Raw genomic sequence first — 12723 nt, 5'->3', positions numbered from 1 at the left:
TCGTTGTTTCTATGCAAAGCAGCACTGAGAGTAATATTTACACTTACAGTAACAAGTTTATATGATGCAGTTGAGGTGAATGTGCCTGTGGGATTTAAAACTTTCTGAGCTTTATAATGGCCATAATGTAGAACTCAAGCATTGTGCAAATTTTAAAAAAAATTGCAGTTAATGGTGTGTCTGAGAAATAAACCAGGCGTGTATATTTTACATTCATATCATCTAAAGAGAATGAGTTGCTTTTCCAGTGCAGAGTGCAATGTAAAAGGAAAAATAAATATTTAGAACGTATTTGTTTGGATGTGATCATATGTACCTGAAGTCATGTATTTACAGTTCAGCTGTGTTTGTTTCAACGTGCAAGGCTCCAGAGCTCATATCTGACGTACTGGTGTCAGTTGTTTGTCAAAATGCTTGGCAGCTGTATGCATTCAAGTGTGTGCTGTGTTTGTAGCAGAGAAGATCTGCATGGGAGATGAACGTGGAGGGTCTGAGGGCTGCACTTCCTGTTGGGACAAGGAGAAATGAGGCATTGTGGCCAAGCCTGGGGTTTCATGGAGTTTCATCACACTTGATGTTTGCTCAGTTCTCCAGCTGCTGACATCCAGTCACTATTAGGGCATGCCAGACTTTGTTTAAAAAATAATGTAGCCTTTGTAGTTCCACAGAAAGTGGAAAACATGAATCTTAATTGAATCCTCACATTATTTTTAATTTCCAGTTTATAAATTGGTCTCAGATTGGCTATGTTTAGATACAGTGGGGGGGTTACACATGTGTAAGTTTTCATTGCTCAGGTTTGGTGACAGTGGAAAGGTCTTTGTTTTGCCCTCCCTATCTCCCTTCGCACATGGCCAGCAAGTCAAGGGAGGTGATTCTGCCCCCCTCCTCTGCTCTTCTGAGATGCCATGTGGAGTACTGCGTCCAACTCTGGAGTCAGTACAGGAAAGATATGGACCTGCTGGAGAGGGTCTAGAGGAGGCCCACAAAAATGATCAGAGGGCTCTAGCACCTCTCCTTTGAGGGAAGGCTGAGAGAGTTGGGGTTGTTCAGCCTGCAGAAAACAAGACTGTTGAATAGGATGAGGGCTAATGGTTTTAAACTAACAGAGGGGAGATTCAGGAGGGATGTGAGGAAGAAATGTTTTACAATGGGGGTGGTAAAACACTGGCACAGGTTGGCCAGAGAGGTGGTGGATGCACCATCCCTGGAGACATTCAAGGCCAGGCTGGATGTGGTTCTGGGCAACCTGATCCCATTGAAGGTGTTTGCATTGAAGGTGCTCATTGCAGGGGTGTTGGACTAGAAGACCTTTGAAAGTTCCTTCCAACCCAAACTATCCTATGATTCTGTGATTCTGTTTCTGGTATCCAGCAGTCTGGTCAAAGATGTTGTTACTTGCTTGTAGGATGATTGAGAAAGTGAAAGGAAGAACTTGTGTCACTTGTGTGCTCGTGCTGTATCATAAACTCCCTTTGGAGAGAGAGATTTTTAGTTTTTGGTGCCAGGTAAAATACATTATTCCCATATTCTGGTAAACTGGTTGTTTCATATTCAAGATTAATTTTTTTTCTCTCGCTAAACTTGGCAAAGTCCCTGACCATCGTTGCAGATTATGTACATGTCATCTTTCAGAACTTTCAGTTTTAAGTTACTGAAACAGCAGAAAGCATCAGAACCAGTTTGATGTTTGATAAGCACAGTGTCGTCATTCTTGGATAACTAAGTTTCTTTAACCCTTCAGAAGGAAAAAAAAAATACCTGCAGAGAAACATAAAAAGAATTCCATTGAGAAACATGGCTGTGAAAGGGCAGTAATGTGAGGTCTTTGCTAATTGGAAGCACTTATATTAGTAATGATGAAAACAGCAAACATTGGAACAGTGACAACAGCAATACACGCCTGTTCCTGCCTGGTTTTGCAGCTGATTTTCTATAGTGAATATTTTGAGTATGTTTCAGGCTCTGCATAAGCTAAAATTACTAAAGGTCAAAGATGCATTCATTTCCATACATATTCTTTTTCTAGAGGAAGACTTGGTTAATTTGGTTTTTAGTGACTTTAACCTTTGTGGCAGTGGTAGGATGTTCCTCCACAAACTCCAGATGTCTCCAAAGGAGGCTCTGTGCAATTTAGTGAGATAGCAAAATATAAAGCTTGAGCAATAAGTAGTTAGCAGATGAGGATTCTGAACTGTCATAGTTCTCCAGGTTCTACAAGTCTAGCTTTTACCTTCTGCATAATTGTCCCTTGGCTTTCCATAACATTTTCATCAGGTCCTTCAGAACAGGGGTTTAGGCTCTGAAAACTGAATTTGTACCCACAGCTGCTCTTTTGAAAGCTGAAGAAGAAACCCACATGCCATCCTGAAAAATGGGTTGTTAAGAAATGGACGAAAGTAAACTATGTGCAGAAATTACACTGCCCCCCAGTAGAAAACCTAGGCCTGAGCTTCCGGGGTTTATAGAAAAGAGGTAGTGTTTCACAGCCCAAAAGTGAGCTTCTTCCCACCCACACTTCACACTGTTGCAAGCCTCACACCCTCAACCTGAGAGGACATTCCTCCCCCAGGTGATGGTGGTAAGACTCCTTTATCTTTATTGGGCCAGGTAAAGGAGCTCCACCTTTATGCTTAAGCCTCACAGTGGGATTCCTCTTGGCCACCCAAAACCAGGTGGTTGCCACCTTCTTGTTTATCGATTTGTCCAGTGTTCTTAGCTCAAAAGCAAGCACCAGCCCGTTTTGCTTGCCTTTCTCAAGATTAATTGGGGTGGAGACCACAATAACATTACAGGACTGTCTTATTCTAAACTCCTTGTTTCAGTTGTTCTTTCCACAAAATTAGTTTGGTTCCCAGTGTCTGAGACGTGTGAGGGAGAGCTTTCCTCACTGTTTCCCAGCTTTCTGAAGCTGTGCTGCTTCAAAAGTTGTGCCGCAGTGACAGCTCCTTAACAATGCTGTTTCCTGAGTGTCTTCCACAGTTCTGAGGAGGATACCCACTATGTATAATTAGGGAGGTTGTTGTAATAATGATGACCACACTGGAAAAAAAAAAAGCAATTGACAATCTAAGTAGTGCAGTGAAAAATGTTCTTCTGTGAGTGGTAGGTTGTTCAGAGATGGTAACACCACCTTCTTTTGTTTTCAGGTGTGGCTTGATCTTTTGAAGCCTGTTATGAAACAGATTAGAAGTAAGTATTTCCTTGCTGTCATTTGCTTTTGTCATTCTGCGAGTACTTGAATAAATTAGGACTCTGTCAATTGGGATCTTCCCAATTTTCTTCACTAAATGTATTTATTTATTTTTTATTTCTGGTCTGTCCTTAAAATATGTACTGTATGTGCTGTGAAATTGTGCCATATGAACATACGAAGGGGCTGACCCAGTAGGAGGCTGAGGTTTAGCCAGTCAGTTTCAGAGGTGTGGTGGCAATGGAGGAAACTATTTTGTAGAGAAAAAAGAGTGCAATAAAAGAAGTATTTGAGGAAGCATACGCTGTCAACAGCTAGCAGTAACAAGGATAAAAGAAAAGGAACAGGAAGACATTATTACTGGGAAGGACCTAGTGTATGTATCACAACAGTGAGGGACATTGCTGCTGAATTTGGAACTAGCTTCATCTGTTGAGCTTTGCCATTGAGATTGAGGTTTCATAGGTGGCTCTCTGGTCATAATTGTCTGAGTGTATCATCTGAAGCCTCTCCTTTTCACAAAAGAGAAATCTATTAGTTCTTCTGTCTGTGGTCATACTTGTAAGAGTCGTACTTTTAAGAACAAATGTGCTGCTGTTAAAACAGAAATTGTAATTTGCTAGTGGACTTGAAAAATAGATTGTATTTTAGCTTCCTCCTGTTCTGAAGCAAGGGAAATAGACACATGTATTTTATTGGATCAACTGATGTAATTACTAAAACCAGAGTCCATTTTGTCAGAGTATCCCACAACCGAGGTACTCTTTTATGTGTGTAAATTTTATTGTGCAGTCTCTAAATAACCTGAATAACAAAGAAAGGAGGTTAGCAGGTATGTACGCACTGCAGGTTCCGAGAATCGTCCTTTGTACATCATTCTGTGTAATAAAACTTGGTCAGCACATTACTGATGTTCACTAACTTCCTTTGACATTTCTTGTAGGACCAAAGCATGTTGTTGTAAAATTTGTGGTAAAATTCTTCCCACCTGACCACGCTCAGCTGCAGGAGGAACTGACAAGGTTAGTAGCTATATGACTATTTTTTTCTTACTAAATCTCTAGTGGACACAGGGGAGAACATGGAATTTGAAATGACTGGGTGAGGATCGACTGGAAGAGGATCAATGGCTGCCTTTTAGTATTAGCTTCAAGTTGAGACCTTGAGGTCCCTTCCAAACCGATACTATATGTATGTGAAGGATCTATTAAGGTTCTTCCTTGTGAATAGGTCCTTCCTTTATGGTGAGAAACATTGTTCTGATGCAGTATTTCTTCACTGCAACTTTTCAACTCCTTTTCTGATCTGCAATATTATTAGTTTTAATTACAATTTTCCATTCTGATTCAGTATTTTCACTATTAGTTTTTGGTTTCAGTTTTCCAACAAAAGGAAGTTCTGTTTTACAAAGAACTCTGGTTTCCATATGACTTGCTTTATAAAGAACAAGTCCACCTTTGTGATGTTCTGTGTTTGTCTCTGTCTTGCTTTATTTTGGTAATAAAGCAATGGAATGGAAAAAAAATTAATGATTGATATCTCTTGCTGGCCTGGACAGAGAAAAGTGGAAGACTGGTGTAGGAACAGGGAATATTTACTTGAAAGACTGAGTAAAAACAATAAAATGGATGAATGAAAACTCACAATGTGATTGATGTTGGTAATGAAACATTTCTGTTTCCAAATAGATAATCTGCATAACAGTTGCTTAGTATGTGAACTGTAAATTGATTTTTGTTGATCTCTTTCTGCACCTGGAGATGTGTCTCTGAATCCTAATGACTTTTTTTGGTTAGATTTTAAATGTGCATGGTAGGGAACTTGAATATATATACACAGCAGTGTGTAGGATGTGAAAGCATATCCACAGGGAACAGCTTCATCACTTGAAGAAGCAGAGAATACAACACTTTTGTGCTATATTCTTCTACTAGTATGCCGAGTGGAATTAAGCAATTTAAATTCGTGTTGAAGCTTAAAGAAATTTAAATGTTGAAATAATGTCACAGACCTGTCCCTGCACTTAAAATGTTAATGTAGAATTGTCCTACGTGGCTGAAATGGTTTGGAGGCAGTGTTAAAAAAGGCTGATGCACAGGCGGTGCGGGTAATGGGACCACAGAAGTACCAGAGCTAGCTAGAGTTGTTTAATCAAGACCTTGCTCCTTGTTTCCAGGTGAGTGCGAAGGTGATAGAGTTCTTGTATTCTGCAAGAACTAACTGATAACTCTAAATCACTGGTTTATCTGGCATTTCTTCGTAGTTACAAGCAGCTCCATTATCTAGTGCTACTTGCTGTGTGGTTGCTGAGCACTTAATAGCTGTCACGTTTGCTTCCAGTAATATCTCATTGGTGTGGTTCCAAGGGAGGGAAGGAGAGAGAAAAAGATAGGTATCTTGGTTCTGCTAAGCAGCCACTGTGTAAGACTGTAATGGCTGTAATACAATATCTGTTATGCTTTACTTATCCTCTAAACTTCAGAAATGCAGATCACTTCTGTAGATTCCAAGAAGTGAAAGGAACATGGAGTCAAAAAAGAGCTGGGGTTGAAATACTTTCCCCTCTTTCCCTTATGCTTTGCATAACCCTTTGTTCCCTTTGGTTTCGCAGGTACCTATTTGCATTGCAAGTGAAGCAGGACCTGGCACAGGGAAGGCTAACATGTAATGATACCAGCACTGCCCTCTTAATCTCACACATAGTACAGTGTAAGTTTTTTCTCTTCTTTCCAGGAGAATAAACAGGACGATTGGTTGGATGTGCTATGAGTAGCTGCTCGAGGGACAGGTTTAAGCCATATGGACCAATGATTGTGTTTCTGTGTAACAGCATTCAAATACAGATAATTTACTCTTTCAAATAAAGAAGAGCTCCTGGACGCATGACTTGCATTTTTAAGGCGCTGCACTTGATAGTCTGCCTAGGATCATTTAAAAAGCGCTTCGCAGGCAGTGGCAAACAGGTTGAATTCTTCTAAATTCCTGTTTAATTAGACTTCGTATCATGTCAGCAGAGCAGTCAAATTCCTGGAAATCTGTGTGCTGTCTAGAGAATGTAGTAAACAAACATGCTTAGAATGCCAGAGTGAATCACAGTCCTAAGAGGAAACTGATAGGGAAGTAAAAACCAACAGATTTTAAGCTTTTTTTTTTTTTTCTTTAATTGTGAAGTATGCACAATAACACTGTTCAGTGGAATTGTACATTAACTTTATTAATCAAATCAAAATTTGTTTTAGCTTTCAGATCACTTGAAAGGCAATGTATGTTTTTCATTTCAAGATTTTATGGTTACTCATCTTGATTATAATGTTAGTAAAAAACGCTTAGTAGCTTGTATAATGGTCATAATAGACCGTTGTTTTGAATTGCATATTTCCATTGAAATGCTGTTGTGTGGAAATTACAGTCAACAGAGGCATTTGTTATACTCTGAGTGTTGTGGCAGTTTCTCATCAATTGCTGTTGGAAAGGCAGGTATTGCATAGTTTTCTGTTTGCCATAGTCATCATCGCCCAGTGTGACTGAGTAACAATAAGGTGTGCAACAGCCTCTCTGAAATTCTGTATTTCTCATACCATTTTAAAACTGAGACTCTTGGCTACTGAGCTTTTCATGTCTTTCATTTTATCCTGTTACAGTGTCCATCACTCCATCACGTTCTTTCCTTAGTTAAGTTAGTTCTTACTTTCATCTCAGGAAAAAGCATCTTGATCATTTGGGGAGAATTGAGTATCATTTGTTGCATTGCATTCTAGGAGGGTGAGTTTTCCTACTAAATGCCTGTGCACCAAAGAAAGGTGCTGGGGAGAAGACACCCTAAGGCTTGTGTCTCTCTTCATTTGAGGTATTGCTCCATGATTATCCTCTCTTGAGCTCTTATACTTTATATGCATAATTTCTACTTAGATCCTTTTTCATGTCTTACTTATCTTTTATTGTTTACTCAATTAAGTTCTTCACTGAACCACCTACATCTCTGGTGTCTGAACTGCTCAGAGAGCAACTGTTAGCTTGGTTTTCTAAAGCAGCAGCTTAAGAGAGTAAAATACAGGATGTCCTTTCACTTTTACAAACTGTCCCTTTCCCTCCTCTGTGCAGTCAAACTCAAATATATCTCATTGTTTTTTCAAATCCCCCATTATATTCCTCGCCATTCCCCTAGACACATCTATGCAGGCTGGCAAGAAGCTTTCTTTTGAAAGTGTGCAAAAATGGCAGATCACCACCATTGCTTTTATGCAGTGATGAATTATACTGTTGGATTAAATAATTCTCTTCTGTTGCTAGCATGATGCATTTGAAATATTTCTAGTTTTTTGTCCCTTTCCCCTGTGAGCTGGAGATGCAGCGTGATTCTGAACTGGGAGTTTAGTAATCAAGTAGTACTTTCATTATAGGGTGGGTAAGGTAAGAGACTTCTGTACTGAAAAATGAGATTTTTCCCTTTGTCGAAAGGAGAGAGGTGAGAGATTCATCATGCAGAAGTGAGAGTATTCACAGAATCTGAGCTGCCATTTTGGGCAGAGGGGTGTTGTGCCTCTTGGTGCATCTGCCATCTCCTGACTGCAAGATGGACCTTTTGTTTGCTGTTTATGATTTTTCCCTTCTCCCTTTTTTTGTGTAACAGTGTTTGCTAGAAACCTCTGGTAGAAGTTTGCAGCTGTCTCATTCATTTATCTATCTTCTTGTCTCATTAACATGTGTCTGTGAAAATTTCTCTGGTCTGAGTTATCTATAGATGTACCTCACCCCCATGGCTGTCTTTTGTATTTTTCTCTCTAGATTATTATTCAGTAGCAAAAAAAAAAAAACCCAACACACGTATTATCTGTTTGTCTGCAACAGAAATAAAACTAGACAGCTGATAAGAGTAATGGTACCAAAATGGAAAGATTGAGAATGCAGGTTAGGGATTGTATGTCTTATCAGTGCTGTGCCTACCAGCGTTTTCCATGGGAGATATCTGATTCCTGGAGACCTTTATATTATGTATACAAGCTTATGTCAATGCTCGAGACTACTGTTATTTATATGAAAACATAGTATGACAGCAAATAGGTTTCTGTTAAATTAGCATTTATATTACAGAATAAAATTTATATTTGGAACATGCTATTTGAAAATACCTTGAAAGCATTGTTGAAAGTATTAAAAGTGCGAGGAGACTTTGATACTGGAAATGATGCAGTAACGTAAATGTGAAGTAAGAAGATGGACTGATTAAAGGAAAATAGCTGAAATACAAAGCATTGGACATATCACAAGTGTTAATGCAGACAGAATGCAGCATGATATAATGCACATGTAAGATATGAGAAAAGAAAGCATCAATGAAAATCAGTCTTTAGTTAAAACACATGAGAAGATTTTAGAGAAGAGTTGTGAGTGATGCTGACAATGTTCAAAATACAACTCCGTCTCATTTCAGAGGGAGTGCTAGTAGAAAGGCACTTAATAGGGAAAAGGAGAGCTAAGGAGAAAAGTGAAAGCAATTGAGTATGACGTCAGAGAGAACAAATTCAGAAGTAACTTGAAAGTCAGGAGGACAATTTGGGTAATGGATTTGCAGCTGACAAATGCAGAGAGCGTTATAGAAACCATGTAGAAGTGAAGTAAGAGGCTTCTGTACTCTTGGCTCTGAAGAAAGCCTTACAGAAGGTGGCTAAAATCCATCCATGTCCAAGGACATATAGGGTATGAACTGCATTTTAAAGAATCAAGACTCATGTTATTTGAGGTGTTGCAAACCTACACAGGCTTACAGCTTCATTAAAGAAGAGAAATTTGCCTTTTATTTGAATTAGGGTTAAAAGCAGATCCTAAAGATTTGTGCTACTTGCTCTGTCATTCATAGATGCTTTGGTCCTCATCTTCCCTGCTTACACAAGGCTATTACCTCATCATTCACATTTGCAGATAAACATCATCTGAAACATTTATTTTTTCTAAACAAACTTATTTTGGACAGAACTGGATTAAGGGTTCATTTACATGAGCAGAACTGAGGCGAGTATCTGAGCTTGGGTCCGTGATACTCTAGGTCAACTGCACAATGTGTGTGATTGCAACCTGGATTTAATTTGAGGGCACTGCATTTTAATTTCACTGGCATTATTAACGTAGCAGCCTTTGTTGTAGCGATACTGCTGCTACTGCAGCAGGTTTGCTGGCAGAAGCTGCTACTTTGGCTGCTCAGTGAAAAAGCAAGATTTTCAGAGGCATTCCAAGAATAGCAGGCAACAAGATAGTAATCTGGCACCCACACATAAACTGCCTCCTTCCCATTCCCCAAACCCCAAAAAAGAGGAAATCTCACTCAATGGGCTGCAAAATGGAAGGTGGGTGTGACATACTGTTGCACACACAGTACGGAATAACTGCAGCAGATGGGAGCAACTTTGAGGAGGAGGGAGACAGAATGTGTCTCAAACTGCTGCAAAATTAGAGAAGACAAATGTTTCATAACCCCATGAGGTGGGATATGTGCCTGCGTTCAAACAAGCAAACAAAAGCCATCTTTCAGATTTCCCTCCAAGATTACAGCATAGGGCATGGGCCTGGGGAGTAAGCTTGTGCTTCGCTGCTCCATGGAAAGGCTCCTGAGCACCATGATGTGTGTGACAGAGGCGGATGAGTTCTGCTGAATTAGTGCTGTACTCCCTGTTACCCCCACACTTATCCCGCACACAAGTCAGGGTGGCACTGTGATGTCTTCATTTGTTCAGTTGACATCCAACAGCTAATTAGATGGGAGGAAACCTTGGGCTTCTTTTGCATATCACATTCTAACAGGAGAAGAGAGGAATGTCTGGAAGATAACTCGGTGAGAATCTGAATTGTAAAATCATGACACAGCTTGCAAGAAACTGATTCTTTGTCCTCTTCCCAGCTGTCTGCACCTTTTGGATTACACAGATAATTCAGACATAATACAGTGTTTTAATGGGCTTTTCTTAAAATTCTCCATAGCTGAGATTGGGGATTTCGATGAAACCATAGATCGTGAACACTTGGCAAAGAACAAGTATATACCTCAGCAAGAAGCGCTAGAAGACAAAATCATGGAATTTCACCGTAGCCACACGTAAGTCTTTTTTGTTCTTGTTAATGGTCGTCTTTTCCTTTAGAGTAGTTCTAACTGTAAATATGTGCTACATCATAAGTGCAAAAGAGATTTGGACCTCTGAGTTTCCCAGAGGTTGCTTCTTAAAATATGTTCAAGCCTGTGAGTTTCCTGAAGGTTACTCCTGCCTTTTTCTTGTCATCATAACAAGATGTTTAAAGAGCAATTGATTTTAATATTCATTCAAGCATGCCATGATTTTACAGTCTATTTCATACAAAATGCTTCACTGCTGATTTTCTGCATGCAGGTATGATTGCAAATTATGACTGATCAGCCAGGCACTTCTGACAACAGTCTTTCGTTTCAAGGACATCAAATGTTGCCTTTTCAGCTTTCCATCGTTTTCACCACCCATCTAGAGATGGGTGAAGGGGTTTAGCAATAGTTCCTGGGAAAGCACATGCTGCTTGCAGAATTAGGGGTTTAGGGGAATACAATTCAAGATGATGATGCACATTGGTATCCTAAGGCCTGGAGAAAAGACTAGTGGTAAGAAGATGGTTAAAAGAATTACAAATATGACATAGAACAGTTAGGGGTTTTATGCTGTTGAGAACACTTTCAAGACCTAAATAGTTTCATTTTGAGCTAGATTGAATTAGATATGAGTGATAGGGAGTTCTGTAGCAGTAATAATCAGAACTCCTGCATAATTCTGTTGTGATTAATTTAGTGCTCATGGGTCCCCAACATTTATGTTAAGGTTTTAATGTCTTCTGTTTTACTTAATTTTGGTATTGCATTTACTTTTACAATGAGCAATGTCTGTACACATTCCTGGTTTTTTGTTTTGTTTTGACTTTTTTATTATTATTTTTTAGGAATACAGCATGTTTTTCTAATGGGAAATACAAAGAGAGGTAGTGAATTCTGTTAATGGTTCAAAATCTGGTTGTGTCATGTGCTTCAGAATTGGAGCAATCAAAATTTCTAATAGACTGTAAAATCTGTGGATTCTTTGATACTGATTTAGACTACGATAAAGCTGTTGTTCTACCTGATGTAAATCTAGGAACACCTCTGTTCTATCATACACCTCTGACAGGTTTCAGTCTCTCCAATGAAATGTCTCTTTGTTCTCTGAAGGACCTGTTAATCTCTATTAAAATGTGTGATGGATTTGTGTGTCTTCTCTGTTTTCTTTCTCAAGGGGGCAGACACCAGCAGAGTCAGACTTCCAGCTTTTAGAGATTGCCCGCCGGCTGGAGATGTATGGAATACGCTTGCATCCAGCCAAGGACAGGGAAGGGACAAAAATCAACCTGGCTGTTGCCAACACAGGCATTCTGGTATTTCAGGTTAGAGCTGCTCAGGACATGACTTTATACTTTATAAAACACAGAGATTTACAGTGATGAGAATTTAGGACCTCAGCCATGTCTGAAAGAATTTGGTTGGGAAAATTCAGGAACTTCCACATTTTTTCTGACAATGACCTTAAACCTTGTATAGCTGCATTAGACCCTTCACTTCCAGGGACTCTTACCTTATTTGCTTGCACAGGGTAAAACTCCATTTACGGCTACAATGTGCTGTTCAAGATGCACACTGATCCATAGCTTACAATTTGCAAGCTAGTCATGCTGATACCTCCTACATATACCAGAAGGTAGGTATTGCAGGTGTGGTGCATACTAAATGAATGTGAATCAGGGACAAATTTAAACAGCAGACAACAGGAGTACATGGAGAAGGACGTAGGTAGTGAATGTAATCTCTGCAGCATTACTTTGTCAGAGTTTTTGCAATTTTCTTGACCAGCCTTGGCCCTTCTACTTTTGCTGAATCCATGGTTCTTACTTCTTTCCCTGAAAGATCCAAAGTATTTTCCTTAGATTTCTTTCCTCTTCTCTCCTACCCCAGTCAGCCTAGCAAATGTTTGTGAAACATCATTAGTAGATTTATCAAATTCTTGTTCTGCAGCTCCCTTTAGGTAAGTAACAAATTGTGCTTTTACACTTGTGAAGGTACAGGTAGTCAGCTGGTATAAACTGCTTTCACCTCAGATGAAATTGTGTCTGCTAGCATCCAAAATCGTATTTACCTCACTCTGTGTTAAAAACAGTAAGTTAACTGTTCTTTAAAATACACGATTTTACACTTGTAATTGATTATTCATTTTAATTGTTTGACTATAGTTAAAATACTAACGTTTCCAACTTTATGAAGTACTTTGAGTCCTTTTATGAAGAAAAACAAACAGCAACAAACCCCAAATACTCTGACCCAAATGCTCTGAAATAGACATTAAAAAAACAAAACCAACAACAAAACCAAAAATATATATGTATAAGCCCCAAACAGCTAAATGTGTGGCTAGTAAAACCCCAAAACTGAAGCATAGATTGAAGCATCAGAACACCACAATGATGTTAGAAATGCACATAACTAATTGTATGTT

General features: G+C 39.2%; 1 protein-coding gene across 5 annotated transcripts in view; it reads left to right on the top strand.

Annotated features, from left to right (window-relative positions):
* The window catches only part of FARP1 (FERM, ARH/RhoGEF and pleckstrin domain protein 1), a 219546-nt gene that overhangs the window by 150151 nt on the left and 56672 nt on the right, over positions 1 to 12723 (top strand). For all 5 annotated transcript variants that reach the window (XM_065678032.1, XM_065678031.1, XM_065678030.1 and 2 more), the window contains 5 exons: positions 3150 to 3192; positions 4137 to 4215; positions 5805 to 5902; positions 10166 to 10280; positions 11473 to 11620. In XM_065678032.1, coding sequence (XP_065534104.1) covers positions 3150 to 3192; positions 4137 to 4215; positions 5805 to 5902; positions 10166 to 10280; positions 11473 to 11620 — 483 coding nt within the window. The remainder of the gene's footprint in view (positions 1 to 3149; positions 3193 to 4136; positions 4216 to 5804; positions 5903 to 10165; positions 10281 to 11472; positions 11621 to 12723) is intronic.

Source organism: Lathamus discolor, chromosome 4 (assembly GCF_037157495.1).
Source record: "Lathamus discolor isolate bLatDis1 chromosome 4, bLatDis1.hap1, whole genome shotgun sequence".
In the NCBI taxonomy this organism is placed as follows: domain Eukaryota; kingdom Metazoa; phylum Chordata; class Aves; order Psittaciformes; family Psittacidae; genus Lathamus; species Lathamus discolor.
This window is presented reverse-complemented; position numbering and strand designations above follow the sequence as displayed.